General features: G+C 42.9%; 1 protein-coding gene across 3 annotated transcripts in view; it reads left to right on the top strand.

Moving 5' to 3' along the window:
- The window catches only part of EVA1A (eva-1 homolog A, regulator of programmed cell death), a 224,321-nt gene that overhangs the window by 49,345 nt on the left and 149,878 nt on the right, over positions 1–25,098 (top strand). For all 3 annotated transcript variants that reach the window (XM_027808696.2, XM_055714644.1, XM_055714645.1), the window contains one exon: positions 23,799–24,013. In XM_027808696.2, the coding sequence (XP_027664497.1) occupies positions 23,933–24,013 (81 nt within the window). In that variant the 5' untranslated portion in view covers positions 23,799–23,932. The remainder of the gene's footprint in view (positions 1–23,798; positions 24,014–25,098) is intronic.

Here is a 25,098-nt window from a genome sequence, read left to right as displayed (position 1 = left end):
GTTTCTGTTGTCTTCCCACATCTCTCCTTTACCTCTTACTTCTCGTCTTTGCTGTGTGGTTTTCATCTTGGGAAAGGTCTGGGTGAAAGACCCTGCGGTGAGTGGCACAGGTACTGCCCCCTCCTCCTCTGCTGTTGCCTTCTCCTTTCTCTGCCACAGGGATCAGGTGGGGCACACCTAGCCCAGGGTGAAAAGAACAACTGTTTATCATGACAACTTGGTAGATAAACATCTTTCTTTGAACAGATAGGCTGATAAAGGCAGTGCGTGCACTAATTACTTTGTTCCCACTGTAACCAAGAAAAGAACTCCAGGGAATTTGCTAGTCTCAGCAATAGAACAGAGAGAGGATGGTTTGGGGAAATTTATGGTCTAATAGTAAGTGAAGCTTCCCTTATCTCTATGGGTTTAAGGAATAGTCTCTTTCTGCTGTCTCTTTTACTTGTTTCCTTCATAAACCTTTGGACTAATTAACTTTGGTGATTTCTTTCCTGGAAAAGGATTAAGGACAAAGGCTTAGGAGATAAATGAACCTAGAATGTGTGTTTTGACAGTGTTGCTGGTATACTTTTTTTTTTCTTTTTTCCTTTTTAAAATCCCAAACTGGATCCATTTCCTTTTCACTGTGCATTTTTGATGAAGCGTCAAGAGTCTGATATCGTCTTTCTGAAGCTTCATCCATGCTTTGGGATTCCCCATGCCTTGTGACAGAGTTGTTTGGTAATCACTTCTCCTCCTCCTCCATGAGCTACCCCTCAGCCAAGTTCAGCGCATTCCAACTCCAAGGAGCAGGGACTTGCTGGCTTGTCTCAAGCTAGGTCCTAGATCAGTGGCAGCTGCTTAGGAATACTTGGATGGGATTTAAAAGTTCAGCCCAGATCTGTAAAGCTGTTATTCAGACGCTAACAAGATGTTGTTCCTTACCTTTAGAGGGGTTCACATCTGTCAAAGGTTTAAATGGCACTAAGGGAAGTAACCTGCTATAGTCCTATAAAGAAACGTCTGTTAGGAATCACAGTCACAGCACAGTCAGGGTTGGAAGGGACCTCTGGAGATCATCTAGTCCAGCCCCCTGCTAAAGCAGGGTCACCTACAGCAGGTTGCACAGAGTCACATCCAGGTGAGTTTTGGATGTCTCCAGAGAAGGAGACTCCACAGCCTCTCTGAACAGCCTGTTCCAGAGCTCTGCCACCCAGTTCTTCCTCATATTCAGGTGGAGCTGCCTGTGTTGCTGTTTGTGCCCATTTCCACTTGAATGCATGTAGCCTGGGTACACCCTGTGATCTGTGGAGGAACCCAGGCACCTCGTGGCTTATTTGTATCCCAGGCTAGCTGAATTGCCCAGCTGAAGTGTTCCTCTGACTCCATGGATCATCTGCAGTGATGGTGCTCCTACATAGCTCAGTGAATTGGCGATGTGAGGTGGGTGACCCTGAACACGTTTGCTATAGCCTGGTCAGGACTCCAGTGCTGTTTTTAGAGATGCTATACAAAAGCCTAAAAAGTGCCTCTCCTTAACCTGAAGCCAGCATTAAGTCCTAGATTGCAAACTGTCTGGTGCATTCCCCCCACTTGCTCGCAGAGGGAAAGACAGTAATATCTAGGCTGGGATTGCCGTTGCTGCCCCTTGTTGCCAAACTGCCTCATATGGGGGGACCAAGTGTGGGCATCAGGATGTGTCTAGAGCCTGAACTAATCCAAATAGCTCAGCTGAGTGAAGAGGGACTCGGGTAACACTGGCTTTGGTATCCTTGAAGACTTTCTAAATTGCTGGCTTTTGTTACTCTAGCTAAATCTACCAGCCCTTACTCTTCTGCACAGTGTGCATTGGTGGAGGTCGACTGCCCTAAAGTGAGGGAGTTGGCATTAGCTTTAATGAGGGAATTGATTTCAGTGTACCTATGTGCATTGAAGAGCTGCATATTGTTATGCTTCATTTTAGGAGCTGCCTAGGAAATGCCCTTCACCAGCCTCCAGGCTGAATGGGGCTTACACCAGTCTCTCATTGCGTCCATGGGTCATTTACATTTTGTGGCTAAGGGACAGCATAGCTCAGATCCACGGTTCTTTTCAGAGAAAGGTGATAGTTCCACTATCAGCTGAAATTTAATACTTCTACAGCAGGCAAAGCCTGTCATATCAATTTATTGTTCTGGCCCATTCCCAGGCAACATGCCATTCCCTGGTACAAAAGCGCCTATTGTTGTTACTGAGCCGGTTCCAATGTAACATGCTATATGCCTCCTTCCTCAAAGAAGTACAAGCTACAATCTGGAATACAATTTTAAGGATTATAGATTGAAACTAATTCTCAACAATTCAACAGAGCAGACTATGGTAATTATGAAAGTCTGATGAGCTGCCTGAAGATGAGCAGGAGATAAAACATTACATTGTGTAAGATGGGGAAATTAGTCTAGTATTACAAGCCTTATTTCTCCAAATTATTCAAAACACATTTAATAAAACATTCTATCTTTTGGCAAAAGAAACTTCAATTAAAATTAGTTGGGGGAAGAGAAGGTAAAGGAACAGGTCTCTGACTCAGGAAATCATATCTGTCCTGTGGATAGCAATTGTACTCTGTGGCTATGTGGGTACTAGAAAATATTTTCAAGGGATGCCAAGGGAGGGACTGGAATGCAATCACAAAATTATAAAAGGATTTAAGGTGGCAGAGACTACTGGAGGTCTTCTAGTTCAAGCCCCTGCTTAAAGCAAGGTAGATCTCAAAGTTGTGTTAGGGTGCTTGTGACCTTGCACCGTTGAACCTGAAAATATTCTGAGGATGGGGCTTCCACAGGCTCTCTGGGCAACCTCTTCCAGCACTTAACCTCTCTGGTGTAAAAAATTAAGTTTGTTTGGGGTTTCCTGTGTTGTAGCTTGTGACCTTTGCTTCTTGTCCTCTCTCTGTGCACTTATGGGAAGGATATAGCTTTCTTTTCAGTAACCAGCCCCATTAGGAAATGTAAGTCTGCCGTTAGGTCCTTCCCTTAGTCTTTGCCAGGCTAAACAAACATACTTTCATTAGCCTTATATGTTAAGTGCTCCAGCCCTCTAATAATCTTGGTGGTCCTCTTGGTGAACTCTTTCCAGTTTCTCAACATCTCTGTTTAACTCTGTTCATGAGGGCTGGATAGATAGGAGACATCAGTCACTCAGCCACTGAAGCAGTGGGGATTTCAGCACATGCTTAAAGTATCTCAAAGTGGAACATAGTTGTGACCACAATGGTTCTGAAGTTGCTCAGGGTCTTGTTCAGCTGAGTTTTGCGTATCACCAATAACAGAGATCACACAATGTCATCTTAAAAGGATCTGTGACAGCCCACTAATTGTCCTTGGGACGTGCCTGTTTCTCACTATTGACTTTAAGGAGATGCAAACATCAGTAGTTCAGATCTTGATGTTTATTTTAAATCCCTAATACCAGGTGCATGCCTACCTGATAGATCCTTACACAAATAATCTGTCTCAGTTTAGATCTCTTTCTGAAGAGGTGGGTGGCCAGTCAGGCGTGAACAGGATTGAGCAGATATGCTCTCAGTGATGTGACAGTCTGGGTTTGAATGAGGATGTTGTATGGGTATTATAGTGGTAAATTTGTTTAGTATTCAAGGTAGGGAAGGGAGAGGTGGGTAAACTTAGTATCACCTGTATGAGAACTAGATAAATTCCCCTTTCCTGTACTTACTCTGGACAATGCCAATTTTCAGATGTCTGGATGTCTTGCCAGCTGACTGAAACTTTTTCAGAGGGGATTTTGAGGAGTGTGACATGGTGCTGATATATGAGGATTGTTGTGTATTTTAAAGCTCAAAGTCACCTGAAAACATCAAACTGTGTTTGAGTTATAAACATCTCCCAGCTTCTGGGTTGAATTTGGGGTGAAGAGAGCAAAAAGACAGCTACACTCTTTTGAGCGGACTGGTTGGTCAAAGATTTGGGGAGCTGGTTTTTGTTAGAAGAGACACTCCATGGGCAGCCAGCTCTTTTTTGGTACCATTTTAATCATATAGGGAGATTGCATATGATAGTTATTGTTATAGTATATTGGGGTGAAGACCACTACTATATATGCTGTTGCTTTTGTCTCTCTGAAGCCAGCTGCTTCAATGACATTTCCCCCAGTTCACACCAGGAGCTCAGGGATCAGAGATATCAATACAATCAAGTCCTCTGTGTTAAGAGTGGGGGTTTTGTCAATGCCTAGTCCACCTCTCTTCCCCTTGATTCACGTTGGTTCTGGTGGAAAAAGAGTCAATACTGCTCTTTTCAGTGATGGATATATTAGCTGAGCACTTCAAAGGAGTTCCAGCCAGCACAAGCCTTCCTTCTGCCTTTGGAAGGGTTGTTGTGGATCACCTGCCTCCAGCACTCTTGGGGAAGACTGTGCCCTTCAATCTTCCCTTGTGATTTTGGTTGAGAACTAGGTGAAGGGTTGGCATGACCATGAGAACCTGATGACAGCCATGCGTCCTGTCTGTGCCTGAGCTATGCTGAGACTGCTGAAGGCTACTTGCACCCGAACGTTAATGGTCCTGTCTCCCTCTGTCTCATCTGAAAAACATCTTGATACCCAGCCTGGGTGAAGCATGAATAAAGTACAGTTTGATTGCACTGCTGTTAGGTCTAGTGCCTTGACAGAAAGAAACATGTAAAAATTCTTCCAACCAGCCCTTCTGCCTGAGGTTGGACAGGTTGTTGAAAGACTCTTTCAGTTACTGTTTATTTTGGAAATCTCTGGATCAATGAGCTGCGTATGGGGTTCTGAGTAGCAGATCAGTCTCTTTTAGCTGTTGGTCTTAGAAGGATCTGCTGAGTTAAGTATCCCAAGAGCCTCCCATTTTTGCATTTTCCTGTAGGGAACATGAAGTGCTGGGAGGAATTATTTCAGTCTCATGAGATCTTTGAGTCACTGAGCTCTGAAAGCTGCTTTTTGGAACTGTTAGCTTGTTTTTGGCAACTATTCTTTGCTGTCCTGCTCTTTCCAGTCCTGAGGAAGGTTTCCATCCCACCTAAGTGCTCTGCTTTTCTTTGGAGAATAATTCTGCTTTGACCCCTATGACTTTAAAAGCAGTATGAGGAGGGTTTTGGTGCTGTTTCCCTCTGCATAGCCAAGAGGCAACAGTTCTGTCGTTCTCAGTGCAGGGAAAGTCAAGTCTACACTGAAATTGTATCCAAGAAGTTTCTCTCCTCAGTAAGGTGCAGGTTCTGGAAACCCAAGTTTTGTGCCCTTGGTTTATCCTCTGCGAGGGACAGTTCTGCTCCACAGAACACAAGGCATTCTGCCAATTCCCCATTGTTGTTTTTATCCCCTGACCTTTCTCCTGGCTTAACCCCCCTCCCACCTCGAGGGTGAGAGACAGTGAAGGGAAGATGGAGTTACAACTTCCTGGACATTTGGCTGTTTTGTCTTTTGTACATCACTTTGTGGCTGACAGGACATTTTTTTTTTCTTCAGAAAATACCTTGCATGCTAATCTCTCTGCATTAGCTGATCACAACGTAAATGCTTGTCCATTAATCCAATGCCTTCCTGTGTGTCTTTCATCTCCATGCTCTCCTGTGGTCTCCTGTTTCACTTTTCTCCCTCCTTTGTCTTTAACTCTGTTTAATACAATCCACCTCAGTACCATGGCTCCAGGCTATGGAAACAGGGACAGATACTGTAAACATATTGATAGACTCAGTTAATAAACACACCACCCGATGCTGAAGGCTGTACTCTCTGCAAAGGCCAATCTTTGACAGACATGTTCCCTTCCACTATTTCTCTATCTGCCAGTAAGAGTAGCCTACTGACTTTTCTGCTGTACTAACATGTTATGCAATATGCTACAGCTTATTTCCAGAGAATTCAACTATTATTATTATTATTGGTGCTCTCTTACCATCTGATGGATTGGGTAGCTTAAGAGCCAAACCCAGTACAAAGTAGGGCTGGGATTACTCTGTCTTAACTTCTGAGTCTACCATGCAGATTTCTGTATCAGAAATGCTCATCCTTGGTCCCCTGTATAGGCACTGCAGAGATATAGCTGCTCTTGCGTTATGTTTAAAATGCCTGTACCAGCTTAAACCAAAGGGCCACCCATAACGACTCTGGGGAACCTGTTCAAGTGTTTGATCACCCTCAGAGCTCAAGGATTTCTTAAATCAAGACCTGTGTATGAGTTCACTGCTGCTTGATGGATTTTGCTTCCATTCATTGATGTTGTGGTGTTTTTACTCCATGTAAATGTTTGAGATCTGCAGAAACGCAGTGGCAGTAATGCCAGAGCTCAGCTTTGGAGAAGGTAACAAAAGGAGGCCTTTTGTTTATCTCATTTGATGCCCCTACACTAACCTATTTTGTTTCAAATGAAAGGAACACTCTTTCAATCCCTTTACCTCCCTTCCAGTTCCTGTGTGGTCTGTTGCACCTCTCTGTTGTCTGTCTTCCAGGTAGAAGAGGGCTAATTACAACTTAACACCCTTCTCTTAACTGTCTCCTAAGTTCACTCGTGATTTCTAGGGGTGGGGTGGGGGTGGGGGAGGAGATGGGAGGAGGACCCAGGAATGCAGGCAGTCTTCTGAATGTGAGTTCTTGAATGGTTATACAGTGACACCATGGCAGTTTCTGGATTGCTTTCTATTCCTTCCTAACAATTCCTAGTATTTTTTTTCCCTGGTTATTAGTGAATATTGATTTTAATATTTGCATATAACTGTTACTACTCCAAAATCTGTCATGTGTTACTTTGCATTTATTTACTTTGACTTTTATCTGTGTGTCATCACCAAACTTCTCAGTATCATGCGATCTTTCTGCTGTTCACCCTGCAGTACTTGCAGCGTGTGACACTTCAGACTTGGGTGATGTATGTATTAGCACAAGACATTACAGAAATGCCTGCTTCTCTTCACTAGTTCTGAGGGGAGGCTGAACGTGTCACTTGCCTATGGAGCCCTTTTACTGGACAGTGCATGAGGATAGACCTCAAAGTGCTGAGTTTGCTGCAAGCAAAGTAGGTTGCTGCTCACAAGTATGTTGTCCTTCCTTTTGGCACTGTCTTGGGGGAAAACCAGAGGTCAAGGTGGCTTTCATCTGCCAGTACGTTTTCTGTAGCACTCCTGGTATGGCCTTTTCTCCTGGACACAGAAAACAGCTCTCTGTGGAGAGTGGTGTTTCTGGTGGGAGCAGTGGCAGATGTCTCATCATCTCTTCACCTGCCAGGTGATTATCTCCTCCTTGCTGAGAGGTTGCTTGTGATGATCTGGGAAGGCATTTTTTAGATTTAAAGAACATACTTCAGAAGGAGTAATCAAGCAGACTACAAGGGCATGCTACTGGTTGTGTGAAATAAGTCATTAAGTAAAATTTGTAACAAATTCTTTAAATTCCATTACCTAAAACTGTGTTCCCGTAGGACTCTCCATGTTTGCATCAGAGTAAAAGTAATGAATAAACATAAATGTGAAGACTAAACAGATCCTGAAAGGCGATCTTGTTACAGCACTTAGCAGACACAGAGTGTCAGGTGCCATTTCCATTGTCTGGAGCAGCAGTTTGCTTGAGTGATAATGTTTATACAGGTCAGTGATGCTGCTTGTCCAGGAGATGTGCCTGGGAAAGCCATTTCTTCCCTGAACTCTGTTGCAGGAAAGTCTGAGTCTAACTAGTAGGCATCTCTATGTGAACAGAGCTGAGATGATGCTGAAATGCTACCTGAGGTCATGGCAAACAGAACTCCAACTTTGGTTACAGTTTTTTTCCAGGGTGTTTTGAAGGAGACTGGAGCTTGTCAATGCATTCTGAGAAGGGATTTGATATCACAGAATGGCTGAGGTTGGAAAAGACTCAAGATCGTCTGGTCCAACCTATCAGCTTAGAGCAGATCACCTACAGCATGTTGCTCAGGGCTGTGTCTAGTTGGATTTTGAATATCTGGAAGGTTGGAGACTCCAGAACCTCTCTGGGCAACCCATTCCAGTGTTCAACTGTCCTCATAGTTATACATTTATCTTTAAATGGAATTTCCTGTACTTCAGTTTGTGCCCATTGCCTCTTGTTCATTCACTGGATACCATTTGAGAAGAGACTGTGTTTGTCTTCTTCACTCCTCCCCTCCATCAGTTATTTATATATATTGGCAAAATCCCCTGAACCTTCTTTCTTACAGTCTCAGCAGTCCCAGCTCTCTCAGCCTCTCCTCATATGACAGATACTTCTGTCCCTTGATCTTCTTTGTGGCCCTTCACTGGACTTGCACCAGTATGTCCATGTCTCTCTCCTACTGGGGAATCCAGAACTGGGCACAACAATCCAGACGGGTCTCGCCAGTGCTGAGGGGCAAACTTACCTCTCCTGACCTGCTGGTGTCCTACCAATGACTGCCCTTTGCTGTGAAGCCACGTTACTGGCTCATGGTCACCTGTCCACCAGGATGCCCTGGTCTTTTTCCACAAAGCTGTTTTCCAGCCTGTTGGTCCCCCCAGCGTGGTGCATGGGGATACTCCTCCCCACGAGAAGGACTTGGCATTTTCCCTTAGTAAAAATTCATGAGATTCCTGTTTGCTCATTTCTGCAGATTGTCAAGGTCCCTCTGAATGATGGAACAACCATCTGGTCTGTCAACTGCTTCTTCCAGTTCTGTATCATCCGCAAAATATGCAGATGTCATACACAGGTTCAGAAGTGTTCCTTAGCGTAACGTTAGACTCAACAGCAGAATAACTGGGTGCAATTCCCTGTCCTGTCTCAGGCCAGGATAATGTAGGAGGGAATATTCATCAATCTAAGCTGTCTGAAGATAAAAATTAATAATAATAATAAAATATCACCTTTTCTGGGGAGGGATGGTATGTTTGGTTCCAGCATGGGGATGGGATACCGCTGTGATGTGTGCTCAGATCCAGTGACTGGGAAATGCTCCCAGGTCTTGCAGTTCAATCACAGCCCTTAGCTGTAATGCTGTCCATATACGAGCACAATTCTCACCGAGTTCAGCAGCAGCCGACCCTGAAACTGTTCTGGCCTGTGATGTGTTTTGGTATGTAACACAATAGGTAGGAGGAAAATGTGTGCTGTGGATGGAGTTGCTGTTACAGCTGTGAGGCAAAGAGCCCTTCAAAGTGTTACTCTGCAAAAGAAATCCCCTTCCCTAGCCTATTAGTCAAAACAACTGCTCTGTGTCAAAGCAGCGCAAATAGCTTTTAGCCAAAAAGCTTTTTGAACGGCTGTTACGCTGGGGCCATTCTGCTCCGCCTGATTGCTGTCCCTATACAAGGGGTTAGTGTAGTACGCGGCTTCATAAATTCCACTGTCGAATTTCTATTGTCTCTTTGTTCTTCGTTGCCAAGGAAGCCAAATATTATTTCTGCCCTTGAAAGAAGCTGCAAATATGGGGAATGGCCTCAGTGAGAGACGGGGGAGAAAAGGGACCCTGTGGAAAAATACCTTTTGTGCTTTCTCTTATTGCCTTTATAGAGATGACTGGGGTGATGTGGTAGAACGGGGCTGTTCTGTCTTTTCTCTGTTAGTCAGATGTCTCTATTACTATTATTATTAACTTATATTCCAGGCTAAGAAGTTCACTCTCTTTATGTATACTTTCACCCTCTTTGCCATGTCCTGAAGTGCTACTGAGCGCTCCTGATTAAAAATCAGTATGCATTTATGTCTCTTTATCCCCAGTCTTTCTATAGCCCCTGTTACTTCATGTTCACAGGTCCTTGTTTTTTTCCTGGCCTTCCTACAGATACAGAGGCTGGGTCTTCCTCAGCTGATATTTGGGAAACTGAAGTGTGGATGAAACTGGTATCAGATGAAGTGTGCTGGGAACTCTTCCCTGGCCCTGCGTCTGGCAGCCAGAGCTGACCATTCCTGATGGCACCAGGGAGGAGACAGAAGCTGTCTGTGAATGGCTTTTTGGGTCCCAGGAAGCTAAACTAGTATAGTTAGACCTTTATACTAGTAAACTAAACAGCATCAGGGGGATGTGCTAACTGCTGCCACAGAATTATCCCGTTCAAGTTTTTGCGTGCTCAAGGTCACCGTTTGGACCTGCACTAACTAGCAATTTCCTAGTCACTGTCAGGGCATGGCTCAGGGGAGAGTGCAGGCTGTCCAAGTAGACAACTTCACCTTGTTTTGAGGGCAAGGAGAAGAATGTAACCATTTTTGCTTATCAGTCAGGCTAGTAGTGTTTCATCTTTCTCCCTCAGGGCGTGTTTTATTTATTTACATAAATGCAGTCTTTCTTTCGTTTTATGTAGGAATCATTTCAAGGTGATTTCAGGTACTAAAGACAAAAGTTACAGTGGCAGCAAGACTTCAGGAATACCAGAGGCTGAAGAACATCAGAGTCTCTCCAACGACTGTGTTCTAGCACCAGCAACCACTGCATTGCTGTACCATAAACCCTCGCTCACCTGTGGGACTCCAGAGGGATGAGGGCAGTGAGCTGCCACTGAGCTCCACTTTGGGAAACCCTTCACAGAAGAAGGTCATGAAGCCATTACTCGGTGTTAAGATACACAATGGCAGTTCAGCTTATCTTTCTTTTGATTCCTATAATGAAAATATTCTTGAGTTCCTTACATGGGGCTCCCTTTACAGTCAGCAGAGAGGTGTAAACCAGTTTCAGACGTGGCTTGTCTGACCTCCACTCCTTTTCTCAGGCATCTACTTTAGAATAAAATGTTTCATGCCTGACAGTGCTTTCTTCTTTCTACCGACTGTATGGAGAGAGAGCTCAAATGGTAGCTAACCCCCATGCATGGTGGGCTGTAAGGGGCAGTCTTCTAAGCTGAAGCTTTCCTCCACCATATGGCTTTGCCTAGCTGGGAAGCAAAGCTACCTTCCCACCAATGCAAAGAAGAAAAAATCTGAGGACAGGGATCTAATAGCTCTAGACAATGAAGCTTAAACTAGGATAAACTAATATAGCCAGTAATTTTTAAAGGCCCAACAAGATCACAAGTTCTGTGATCCAGTGACTTGGTTCTTCAGGAAAAATAAATTGGTGAGGTGTTTTGAGACAGGCAAGGCTTTTCACTTGAGCACCAGGAAGGTACAGCTTGTTTAATAGGCAGAAAGGAAGCTCTTGCATTAATGCTTGATCTTCAGCCCAAGGTACAGAGACAGTCCTGCCTTTGCTCCCAAGTGCTAATTTCCTGTCCGTTCTTGCAATCTTTTTTCCAGGAGAAGCATGTGGGAAGTTGAGGTTAGCTTCAGGCTGCTTGGGCAGCCTGACAGCCACAACTGGTGATGCTCAGGATGCCTGTTTCTTGTTAGTATTGTTTATATCAAGTAATAAAAAAAACCAATTTACCTGTGAAATCATCATTCCTGCTACCCTGACAACATTTATTGTTGCTTTAAGTTGTCCAGGTACTGATGAATAATAAATTTCCTCTTGGCTGAAGTCAATGACTTAAACAGAAGATGCTGATCTGGCAGTTTTGCCTGGTTGTTGCATATGTAACACACTGCATATTCTGTTAAGGCAATATTTGAGATTTGAGCCAAGTCATCAGTGATAGGGCATATCAGAAATTACAGGCAACTCATGCAAACCTACTTTTTTATCTTTTCTTTTTTTCTCTTCCTACAGCCAGTCTGAGCTCCCTTTTTTCCTGGATAATATTTATCTCTGGGTAACAGAGCTCTTTCTGCAAATAGGTATGATTTTGAGCTTGACCATGTAGGAATATAAAGAGAGGTCACTTACAAATGGATACTCTTGCTCAAAATATTTCTCTTTGCTCCTTTTTAGTATTTTAAGGCTGTTCTCGTGTTTCTGCAGTTTCAAGTGACCCAGCATCCATGATGCAACCAGCTGATTCTTGCTGGCAGGATAACCTCCTGGGACTACACTTCTAATTGACAAATGAGAAAGAGAATGATTTTTTTTTATATGTCTAGTCTACTCGGTTTCTCCTTTTGTTTTCCCTTTTTCATTTCCTTCTTTTTCCCCTGCTCTGCTTCTTCCTTTCACTGTTTAGCCTTTTCTATCTTGTCTCAGTCTCTCCTCATTTCCTTCCCTCTCTTGGGATTCATAAAGCTGCCAAAGCCTGGCCAAAGCAAAGAGAAATATGCATTTCACAGGCAAAGGTCATGCAGAGGGCAGCATCATAGTTTTTATTGCAGGTCCTGGGGAAGAGGATGCAGGTTCATTCCAGAGTTGTTGCATTCATTACATTTGTCAAATCTACTCTGGATAAGAACAAATAAATAAAGTATGGAATTTAAAGCAGAAGGAAAAGGGAAATGTTAAAATCCCAGTGCTGGAAACAAGCTTTTGTCTAGTTTTTGAATTTTCTTGGGAGGTGAGTTCTGGGAGAATTAAGCACAAGGTCTCTAGTCTAGAGGGGAACCACAAGTGTGGATTCCCCACAGTGTCTCAGCAGAGCTTGGGCTGTATATCTGTGAGCAGTAGCTGTCCTTCCCACCACAGACAGCAATTTGTCATTGTCCCAAAAAATTTCCTGCTTCTTCAGTGGAAAAAATGCTAGGTGGCAAAGCAATCCAGAGTGATTTGACCTACTTGAGCATGAAAATTACATATCCCCTACCCTTATTACACAATGTCAAATGAGGGAGGCCTTGAATTTCATAGTTCGCAAAAAAGTTGCTGATAAAAATGACCATCAAAGTGTTGTTAAAATCAGTGACAGAGACTATAACCTGATTGGAAATATTTTCCTATGGGAGAACTCTTCACTGCCAAGACTGTATTGGCACGTGTAAGTCACACTGTATTATTCCATGCAAGGTAACAGGATTTCAGATTTGCTCTCTGGGATCACAGGAATTGTTCAACATTCTGACCTGCCAGTTGAAATCTACATTTTTCAGGGATGTGTAGGTCACTCTGAGAGCCCCAGAGCTGGCCTCTGCTGCTGTGTGCAAAGCATTTACATCTGTTTGTGATGGCTTTAGCAGCAGCTCCCGTAGGGTTATACACTTTTGCCTTCACTCCTGCTATTTGCCCTATTCTAAACAAAGCTGCCATCTCTCTGTACTCGTTGCCTTGTCAGAATAAGTTCTCCTGAATGGGCAGAAACCTGTTTATTTAGCGTTGGTGTTTCTTAGCCCTTATCAGATTGTCATGGCTTAGTTCTTTATTTCTTTAAAGAATTGGTTGGTGAGCATACAGTCCTGTCTGTTCACTTGTGTGGTTAAATATCTGTTTTCTTCATCCAAGTCTGATACATTGGGCAAAAGCTTTCCTTTAATTTGGGTGGTACCAGGATACTTCCCTGTGTCACTCCCAGTAAAGCTGTGGACAAAGGCCAGGCTGCTTTTAGGCACTTCTGCTGTGACTCTGCTGAGGCACGTGGTTATAGCAAGGCTGATTTATATTTCCTTTGCTGCACGTTTTTCATACAGAAACAAACCCTTCCCCCTGTGTTTGCAATGGTGAAAGGCTGTGTTTTGGTCACATTGGATGGTCCCCAACCTCCACAGGCTGGTGCTCTGTCTCTCACTGTCATGCTGTGTGGGGCCATGAAGGAGCTGTCACAGACCTTGCCAGATGCTTGATATACAGCAACTGCTTTTGTGACAGATGCTAAATATTTCCTATTTCCAGAGAAGATTTGGGGCTGAATTTTCTTTGGTACGTGGTGAACTGGTAAAGCCTGCACTTTCAAAATACTAAAGGAAAAAACAAAAGGCATGTTCACGGGGCATGAAGGTGCAATGGGAGATGGCTATCAGGTGCTGTGCTCACCAGCGTTGGCTTCCCTGTGGATGATGTAGCTAAAGGAGGGCCCAAGAAGGGGTTTGGTGGAGGTAAGGAGGTGACTTGCAGAGATTTATAGGGTTCTTCTCCCACGGGCCTGGAGAAAGTGTGATGGTGTTTATTTGCAGATTGACCCCATGAGCCATGGAAGTGCAAATTCTATGCTGTGCTATTCCATATCATGGGTTAGGTGGAGGTGGACTAAGATGTTGATCACCATAAAACCTTCTTGGCCTCTTGAATAAGTAGTGAGACCTTCAGTGAGCTCAGAACGTGTCCTGAGGGAGATGCATGGGTCTAGCTCCTGACTCCTTTCCCTGTTACGTAAGAATATTGTGTTGGTTCATCGCTTGAGCAACACATGAATAAGTTAGTCCCTGGCCCTTGAGAAATGGCATAAATTTGATTTCAGAGGTTTTCGTGACCAGACCAGAGGGTGCAGAAGGACTGTCTCTTGCCGTAAGACCCAGTGATGCTTGTCAGAAAGGCTGTGCACCAGCCTGCCCTGGGAGCAGGCTGGGGGGGGACAGATCCTGTTTGAGCTTTTAAACTTTGCTGCAGGCAGTTCTGCCTGTGGCTGTGGGAAGGCACCAAGCTTTGGGACTGCTTTTTCTTAGCTAGGTATTTCCAGCTGTTGATTTCCAGGGTTGAATTTGTTTTCTCTAAGAACTGTCACAGGAAGGAGTGGGATCAAAAGGACTTTGTTGTGGAAATGGAAGTCAGACCGATCACCGGTGAAATGTGTCTACCTGAGGAAGTTTACCAGCAAAGGTGCATTGGTAGTTATGCACGTGTCCCCTTGTTACTATGCTTACTATGGAAAATTATATGGGTATCATTATGGCAGCTTCATTATATCACTGCAGTTTTGCTGTTAAAAATCTCTTGTATATAAGCCATCTAGAGAAAGCTGTCCTTTCAGCAAAATAAACCTGTTATAACTTAATTCTAGAAGAGCTACGTGACTCCCAGTGGTGTGAGCTCCTTATCACTACTTAGAATGCAATAGCAAGGGCACAGTCAGCAGTGCTGTGATTGATTTGTGTGATGACTGGGTTTTGGAAAGGACTTGGGTGACAGCCAAGGAGAAAGAGCCAACTGAAGCTGCTCAGGAGGTATCACCCATGTAGTTCCTTCAGCTATAAAGCACTGACCTTAACACTTCCTGCAGCTGTATCTTCAGAATGAGACAGTGCCTAGCTTGTCTATAGTGCGTGGAATTGACCTTTTTGGGCTGTAAGAAGTATACACTAAATCTTTCTCAAAATTACAGCTCTCAGTCTCTGAGTACTGAACAAATCCCATCAGGCTTCCTAAGGCAACCTGGTAATTATCTTTAGGTTATGCCGTAAAATGTATTTTATAAATATGATTGTGCTGTATGCAATATACTTTATATAATTGACACACAATGCATACTAATGCATGCTAAATTATACTTTTTACAGTTAAATACATTAATATTTAATGCTACCATATTAATTATGTAATGTATTAATATTTATAATGCTATAACACTATTTTAACAAAGTGTTCTAAGAAATTCAGCACTGCAAAAATGAACTCTGCAGTTATAGAGGGGTTTAGGCTTCTCCTGCAACTTAAACTGGGTAAAATATTCTGCAAAATTGTTTGGGTATTTTTTAACATATGTGTGTGCATGTGTGTATGTCTGCATATAAATATATATTTTTTTATATATATACACAAACATGTACACACACACATGGACTTTTTAGTGGGAAGTGTTGGGAGTTGCCAAATCTGGTAGCCCAACAGAGACAAGGCAGTGACAGCCCTGTGTTCCCAGGTGCAGGCAGCAGCGATGCTGAGCATCTACTCCTGATAGAGAGAGGTGTGTGTCTCAGACCACTCGGATCAAATCAGGAAGAAACACAAACAGCACCAGTGGCCTCATCCTGTTACCCTCTCTGGTTGATCAGGATGAAAGCCTGTTAGTAGAACATATGCGTACATACATATATCTCCCAGTAATTTGCCTTAGACAGTCCATGCAATAGCTGGCTCATGGATCCTCTCATCTCCAGGCACCTCACACACAGACGTGTGCCTGAAGATGGGTGTCTCAGTTGACTCCTTGACCCCTGGTCTTCCCATAGCTGGCCTGGACCTCCTGGTCTCTCCTGGAGCCAACACTCAGTCTGTCTGGTCTCTCCAGTATTTGACTCAGACTTGTGGCCACTTTCATACCTGGTTCCCAAAGCTCTTATTCTACATGCCAACAAATCCAGCTTGATAGTCACTGGTGATCACAGACGAACATACACACCCACACAATATGCTGGAAGGGCACACACACAGACCCTCTGACCTGTGCCCAGCTCTGGTTGCTGTCATTGAGATCCCCATGTGGACACAATTCAGTGGAAGGTGCTTTGATCTGGAATAGAGGAGCAGGAAGCAGCCAGAGAGAGGGTTGCAAGTTGGTGAAGTCCTGGTGCAGCTCTTTCCAGCCAAATTCTCTGTGCTGTCAAATTTCCTTCAACATCATTGATGCCTGCAACCATAAACATAGTGAAAAAAGAGTTTTTCAAAAAATTCCTTAAATCCAGGGGAACTGGATGGTCAACCCCTTGAATCACAGGTCAAGATACTGGTACAAGTTTGTAAGAGCAACGTTGACAAACTGGAGAGCGCCCAGTGTAGAGCCAGTAGGGAGGTTTGGGCTGGAGCACATAGCATAGGAGGGGAAGCTGGAGAAGAGAAGGCTGAGGTGGGACCCAGATGCTTCCTTCTGCTTCCTGAAAATTGTTATACATAAACCAAAGCTAGGGTTCTCTCAGAGGTGCAAAATAAAAAGGCAAGAGGCAACAGAGGAAATTCTGAGCACTTATTTGAAAACAATTTTAATCAGAAGGGTGTTGAAACACTGGCATAGGTGCTTCAGAGGCTGGGGAATCCCTGTTCTTGGCAGTCCTTGCTGAGAGCTGAACAAGGTGTGCTGAGCAGCTTGATCTCACTTTGATATTGGCCCTACTCTGAGCAGCATTTTGGACTAGATGACTTGCAGGAGGCCCTTCGAAGCTGAATTTCCCTGAGTCTAGAAAGATAAGCTTAAAAATAAGAGATAATTTTAAATGCTCTTCATTTGCCTTTTCAAAATGTAAAAGATCAGGGAAAAAGATCTCCATATCCATAAGGGCTCTAAAAACTTACTTTAGAAAAAAGTAAGGTCTCAAGAAACCACAGACTTATGCAACATTCAAAGAAAATAATCTAAGATGATATTCAAATAGCAAAGGAGATCTTTTGCTTTGAATATCTGGTGCAATTCTTTATAAAGTTTTAGACCTAAAATGCTTGCAGTTGGAGTTGCTTATTAAATTCTCTAGAGTTATTCCAACTGTCTGTGAAAGGGCTGCAGTGTTTCATTAAATTTTATAGGTGTTTACAGTTAGGAAATGTAAGGGAATAATTAGCAATAATCCTTACTGGTATCTTAGTTATCTGTTAGGTATCTGCAGAGTTGGAAACCACCTGCTTTTATTCCTGTCCCCCCTAGCCCTCACCAATCTAATTTCCACTACGTTCTCATCCTTATACAAACCCAGGAGACCTATGAAATACTGTTCAGCCCTTACAACACGTTACCTTGTTTAGCCTTGAAATGCTGGCACTCATCTGTAGTTCTAAATTCACTCTCGTTTCAAAGCCGTTTTTCTAAGTTAACACTGGATACTGTTCTGAGCTGCAACTGTGGCACAGAAGATCAGATAGTGGGCAAGGAACTGTTGGCTTAAAATAAAAATATTTTCCTAAGTATGCTTACAAGATGCTGAAGTTTATTCAGTGCTGTATGGTATCTGAAAGGTGAAAGCGTTGGGGAGTAGCTGAAGGGAAAGCAAATCTCTCTGTAGAAGGTTTGTAATAGCAAATTTTAATCTCGGGTATTAGTACCAAAGCAAAACAAACCCTGCTTGTCCGCACTAGGCTTCTCTGTGATTTGAGAGAGCTGCTTTTACTACTGCAACCACAGGATTATCAGTAATGCCTGGTATGAAATACATTCATTGAGTTACTTGCTCTGGCTTCAAGCCTTGCCTGGGGTCACATTTCAGCCCTGTTTGCCTGTCCTTGTGGCGTGTTATCCTATTCCACTGGCTTAGCACTGTTTCTGTGAGATGTGATGAGTATCGGTGTTCTGTGTATAAAGAATAAGCTGAAATTCTGCAGTCCCTAGCCTATCTGAAAGCCAGTGTGGTACAGGGGTAGTCTGAGCTCCAGAAAAGTATCTGATTATGGTCTCTCCTGGAAGAAAGTTCTGTTTCACATCCAGAGTCTCAAAAACCTCTGCAAGGAAGCTGAGGAAACGAGAAGAAAATAACCATAGATACTGGGGAAAAAAAGTATATATATTTGGAAAGTAAGAGGATTAAAAACAAAAGAATCTCTGCGAATGAGGAACAAGGCAATGTTTTTATTCACTAACACAGTTAATTACACTGACTTAATGTGTTTCAGATAAGGGGAAATTGCATATTTCTAAGTAGTGTTCTTTTTTCATTATGTTGATTTTACTCTATTGTGTGTATACGCTTCTGTATTTGTAACTACAAAAGCTCAAAGTGGGATATTTTAACAAGACATTACTATAGCATAGATATAGCTTGATGCGGATACTAATGAAGCACTCGTTTGAATTATGTGTAGTAGGCCATTAATCATTAAAATAATTTGAGTTTCCTTGTAATTTATTAGAAGTTTCAGATCTTATCCGAACTATACAAAGAATTAGTTTTATTGTTATTGTCTCTATTCCTCCAGCACACACCCACAGGTATGTTTACTGGTGAAAGATGAAATTTGTCTTCTGATGATTGGCGAGATAGTGTGGTGCTATGTACCTTGTCAAACAAAACTAAAGCAGTATTTGGTAGAAGCAGGAGAAGAGGGCTTACTGCTTTTAGGCAACCATGGTTAAATGTGATGTATGAATCAGTGTTTGTATACTCTACTAATTTCATCTGAGTGGCGTGGAGGCTGTTTTATCATCTGTGCTTTTGTAAAGAGCTCCATCAGTTGCTTTGGTTTCCAAAAAGCAGGGCTGCAGCTCTGAGAGAGTAAGTAAAGGACGATGTTTAGATTCACAGTACCTGTAAAAGGATGATATTTTGTATGAAACTGTTATTTTTATCTAGTCTGCATATGTGTTAAGGGTTAGAACTTAGGCTGTTGGATGAGAACTGAGAAAGAGTTACCTGGAGAGGCAATGGTGGAAATGGTTCTTGGGAGCTCTCATTGCTGGGTGGGATGGAGTTACAGTCAGCGTGAAGCATTGTATTTGGTGAGTAGTGGAGAGTAATTGCCAGTGACTCATAAGGGGTCGAACTGGACTTTAGAAAAATAAACTGCAAATGGTGCTTGAAAGGACTATTACCTTCTTGTTAGAGAGAAAGAATAATCTATCGTTTTTATGATGCACTTTTTTTGGTTGTTTATTTTGTCTTCAGAATGTAAATCTCTGCTTTGGTAGTGACATCATCTTTTGAAATGAGATATTTAGCACCTGACTCGTATACATTGATTTAATTTGGGAGTATGGATGCCAACCGGCAAAAATCCAGTGTCCTCTATACAATCCTTAAAAAAAGAAGAACGCTAAACCCAAGATACTTTGAGATTGTTTTTGTTATCCCAGATTTTCAATGCATGTGGTACTTGGAAAGGGTTTGGTGGGCTTAGTGCTTCAGATTTATTTTATGCTTTTACCGTGCTTTCAAATGAAACATGTATTTTTAAAGAAAAGCTCAAATTACCACTTGCTCTAACATTTCTTGCCTAGGCAGACTGATAAGTGAACCACCAAATAACTTCCTGGTAAAATCATGAGAATTTACGTCACTTCCATTCCAAGATTAACCATGACAAAATAGAGTAGATTTGGCTGTAGCAGTACAGCTGGGGTGTTTTCCTAAAATAATTGCTTGCCTTCAGGTCCTGGATCTGACAATGGAGATTTCACGTGCCAGAATTTGAAGGTGAAGAAAGAAGTGGCAAATGTCTTTGGCCATCTTTAAAAAACAGCCTGCCTTATCTTTCTTTGGAGTGGACACTTACAAGACTATCCCAGATACAAGAGATAATCATATCCCAGATAATGCAGAAACATACACTTGATGGGGAATGATAACATCATTTGATAATACCTTTATCATCTCAGTTTCTTGACTGTCACATTCTGTTGTCTATGAATAGCTGATCAGTGATCTGCTCTATCATTTTACTAAATGAAAAACATTTCTTGCAGCCATCAAAAAGAGATTTTTTTCATGCTTGCCAGGAAAGAGTCAAAGAGCTCCCTAAGCTATTCCTTGTATGCTTATGAAGTGCTTCTTACCTTGGTATACAAGTGCCATTGACTACGTGTTTATGCATTTCATTCAGTAAAGAGCTTCCCCGCAGTTCCCTCCCTGGTACCACATGCAGTGGTACAAAAGGTCACTGGAGGTTTGCTACCAAAAATTCAGCAAGGATGCTGAAAACAATTCAGATTTTGTACTACTGAACTGTGAATGAATGGGCAATGACAGATCAACACTTTCAAAAGAACTACCAATGAATCTAGTACAAATCTGGTATGCTTAAGTGGGGGGGGGGGGGGGGGGGGATGGAGGGACAAAAAAAGCACATTACTCTCTGCAGCCACTTCCTTCTGCTCTTTGAAGAACATCATGTCATCCCTGATCATGCCCACGCCTAATCCAGTATCTTCTCTCTGACAGTGGTGAGTGCCAGATGTTTCACACATCGTGCTTTGTTGGTTATTAGCCAGTCATTATCAAAGCATTCAATCACTCCAATATCTTGAGCCTGAATGAACTCAAGTTATTTTGAGATTGCTGATGGAAGATGAGGGGAAGGAGTTGTTTCAACAAGTGATCTGTGCTAATTGCAGGGGTTGAAACCTTCCCTGGTCCTGAATTGGTAATATGAAAGGCACACTCTAGGATGGCTGTTCTGACAGAAGAATTGAATATTCAGAGGAGCCAGTAGAGTATTGATTGCACTTTGTATTTCTCTGGATCCCTGATAGGTCAGCCTCAGGGAAAAGTCCTAATGCACTGGAGTAACTGTGTGGAAAGGAGAGTTTAATGTTTTGTGTTATGTTCTGGTTTTGTTTGTAGTTTGCTTTTCCTGATGCCCATGTTGTATGGTTGCCTTACTTTTGAGGGAGAAGAGCTGATCTTACACCAGGAGTAGGTGTGCAGCATCACACAGTGCATGTGTTCTACTGACTGGGGAAGGAGATGCACTCCAGTAGTTCATTTTGTCCACAGAGTGCTTCCTTGAATAAGTGAGATAAAGGCACTGAATTAAACAGTGCTGTTCCGGATCTGATGCAGCCCTGTCACTCTAGTTACTGGGGCTGTGTCTCAGCCTTTTTCTTATAAGTAAATGCTGCCCCGGGGACTTGGAAATTATTATGTTGATTTGAGTAAATATCTACTTGGCACACACCTTGGGGCACTGCAGCAACAGAACTGCTAAATAAGAGCTACAGGCTAAAATTTAGAGAAAACAGAGAAAACAGCCCTCACTCAAGTGGCAGCTTGAATGCTGAAGCTAAATTACTGTGTGTGGGTTATCTCTAAGGGCAAGGATTATAGTTCTTTTAGGCACCTTGAAATTTGTTCAGACCAGTGTTCTTTCATGCAACTCCTGAGCTAGGTTTCAGTGTTGGTATGGAGGAACTGTTCCCAGTATGGCCTCTGGATGTAGGTCATACTATTTTGGAGAGGAAGATGAAGTTGCTGGATATGGCCTTGGGGCAGAGAAAAGGCTCTGGGAGTGTTTAACTTGGTGGAGTAAATGTACCCTACAGATGTGTCTACAAGGAGAGCTACAGCTGATGTTGGAATAACTCTGAGCAAGCCACATGAATTCTCTCAGACCACGTGAATTGCCCTTCCCTGTGTGCATTATCCTGTCTTGGAAGACATGATGATGAACATGAGGAAGCAGTGCACCTTGCAGTAAGGAAGGGTAACTGCACACCAAGCTGGCCCCTCAGTATGGCAAAGATGTTGAGAATCTGGAGAGAGTCCCTTCAGCTGCCAAGAAAGCAAGGGCACTGGAACGTATGATAAATAATAAGAGACTTGAGGGAGCTGGTCTGTTCATCTAGGAGAAGTAAAGAATAAGGAGAGTGGGATCTAATTACTGTTTTACCTAAAGCTATAAAGGACATGGAACCAGTCTTTTATCTGAAACGTACAATGGAAGAACCGGAGTGAACAAAAAGAAGACATAACATGGGAAATCTCAATTGCATGTGATGTAAACATTTTTCATTGTGAAAGTTGTTAAGCATTGGTACAGGTTGCCTGGAGAGGTTGTGGAGGCCCCATCCTTGCAGATATTCAGGATAAGGCCCTGGGAAACTCAATCTAAGTTGGCCCTGCTTTGAGCAGAAGCTTGGACTAGATGACTTGCAGAGGTACCAGCCTAAATTATTCTATGATTATGGGCCACCAAGAGAACAGTCACATTCCAGCCATCTTTTAAAAACAAATCTAAGTTATACATCAGGTTCCCTCTTAGGAATGTGTCCAGGGATTACTTGTTTCTCTTAATGGTTTTGTCTTTTCTCTCTGCCTCTTAAGAGTCTACCAGCAACAATACCACAATGTCCTGTCCCTGGCTTCCTCTACCTTTTCTTAAGAGGAAGACAGGGACAGGGCACCATGGGATTGCTGCTGGCAGACTTGTGTGGGTGGCCAGCAGTGGGAAGGGGACTTCCAAGCTCATGACACAGAGGACATCCGTAGGGTTGAATGGGACCATGGCTGATGCTGACCTGGGACATGCTATAGTCTTCCCTGCACAGATGTTTCTATACCAGCACCACAGTGCTTTCCCCTCATGCCTGAGTGTGGCAAAGCCAGGATTTGTTTGGCAGTTGCCGTGGCAGGCTTTCTCCCCATGCTTTATTCTTGTTAACAACTTTATTATTGTGGATAATGTCATCCTCTCACAAACAAGGAGACATTTGGTTCTGCATGCTGTATGCCTTCTACAAAGATTGAAACTTTGCAAAAAAGGAGAGAAAGCAAAGCTTTTGTGTCAAAGGCCTAGAAAAGAAGGTGCAACCAGAAGAATTGAACTGACATATTGTGAAGAGAGATCAAAGATGTGACTGGTGTGCCATGATGGAATAGGCCTTCATGCAACCAACTGCAACCCCAGCTTTCCTTTTAGTGGCTCTGTGTCTGGGCCTGTCTTGCTTATGATTGTAAGTTCACAGGAAAAGTGAGGCTGGGAGGGACTTCAGGTCTCTAGTCTAACCTCCTGGTAAACTAGAAGGTCAGACCAGGGCACTCAGGGCTTTGTCCCAGTAAGGCCTTAAAAATCTCCAAAGGTGTATACTGCACAGCTTCTTTGGGCAGCCTGGTCTACTGCTTGACTGGCCTCACAGCAAAAAATTTGCTTCATACACCCAGTCTGAAACTCTCTTCTTTTGTCTTGTGCCTGTTTTATCTCATTCGTCTACCATGCACCACTGTGAAGAGCCTGGCTCCACCTCCATGACACCTCCCTGCAGATACTGGCATGCTGCTATTGGTTTCCCCCAAAGCTGTCTCTTCTCCAGGCTGAACAAGCCACTTCTTATAGGGCAAGTGCTCCAGCTCCCAACCATCTCAGTGGCCCTCTGTTGAGCTCATTCCAGTTTATTGAAGTCTGTCTTGTACTGGGGTGCCAAAAATTGCATGTGGTATCTAGATGTGGTCTAAATAATGAGTCTGGCTTGGTTGCGTTTCCCATAAACTTGACACATGCTGGTGTCAATAAGTGGTATGACTGGACTAAGAGTTTGGAGCATCTGAATATTGCTTCCACTGAGGATATATAACATGGCTGAAGGTCAAATCACCAAGCCACCCCCACCATGTCATTATCTCTCTCCTTTGCACGTGTGTGAGATGGGTAATAAAATCCATGTCCCTCATTGCTTGTTAGTTGTGCATTTGTTAAACTGCACTGCTGTATAATCACCTAAATATTAACTACCGTTCACTAATGATGTGTTTTGTCTTGGTTTTTGCAGGTTACATATCACAAGTACTAAAGAATTACACTGACCATGCCTGTGATGGAGAATATGTTTCCCTGAGATGTCCTCACAGAACCACCATCAGCATCCAGTCTTCTTTTTATGGCCGAATTGTACCAAGTCATCAGATGTGTCCTTCTCGCTATCCCCACTCCTATGCAACTTTAATTAAAGAAGATGTTGCCTGTTCAGTTGGCACTTCCCTTCAGGTACTGCACATTAAACTGCATCTATTCACTTTGGACTTCCATCTTTCCTTGGCCAAGCCGAATCTTTCTGTGCTGGTGCTGCACAGACCTGTATTAAGCAGTGCTACCCAGCATGGGAGCACTGACGTCTCACACAGCTCAGTGGATAATTCATCTTTGTAGTTTAGACAGGACTGAATTAGATTTTGCTGATGAATTTCTTAACTTGGCTGAAACTACTCAGTAACTGATCAGGGATGTGGCTGAAACAGAATTACACTGCAAAACTACATTAAGTTTGACTGGGTTTGAAGATACATTTTTTTGAAATAGTTTTCCTTCCCAATGGTTAGGTTTTTCAACACATTCAACAATTGCTGTGGCATTCTTTTTACTTTAGAACCGATCATATTTCAAGAGGCTTTTACTTTGGTAACCTGAAACGCAGAGAGAATACTTGGGTTTACTTCTGACTCATTTGGCTCTTAGGCCACAGTAAGTGTTCGTACATCACTTAAGCTTGTAATGTCCCTAGCATCAGTAGTTAATCAGCTCTGTCCGTTTGTGAGGGGATGTTGACAATATGTATCCTTCCAAGAGCACATGTGACATTGGCAAATCAAAGGATTATTTGGAAGGTACCAGTGTTACTCAACTGTCAGTAGGAACAACTAAAATCAGAAACGTGAGTTGGCTGATGTTGTTGAGATGAATGGGGCCTGCCTCCTGGGTGTTGAAGTAAGCACAAATCTTTCCAAATACAGGATTTGGGACTGTGAAAACTTTTGGGAAAAGATCTCAAGCATCTAGTGTGTTTATGGCTATGAATCAATAATGGCTCAAAATTTTATAGCAGAACTAGATTAATGAACCTACAGTGTTAGTGAATAATTTCTTTTTTAATTTGGCTAAAGGCCAGAGTTTCCCAAGTCACTTCTCACTCTTGCACCCAGAGTTTTTAAGAGGAATTTACAGCATTTTTTTGAAGTTGATTTGGCTTCCAAATGTCAGTGGGAAATCCTCAAGAATTTGCACGGGGTTGGAGTTTGCTCACAGTGTAACCCTTAAGCTGTCAGATTTGCAGTTGCCCTTGTAACACTTCTACT

Source organism: Falco cherrug, chromosome 6 (genome assembly GCF_023634085.1).
Source record: "Falco cherrug isolate bFalChe1 chromosome 6, bFalChe1.pri, whole genome shotgun sequence".
NCBI classification, from domain to species: domain Eukaryota; kingdom Metazoa; phylum Chordata; class Aves; order Falconiformes; family Falconidae; genus Falco; species Falco cherrug.
The sequence above is the reverse complement of the archived record's forward strand: the minus strand, read 5'-3'. Positions and strand labels throughout refer to the sequence as shown.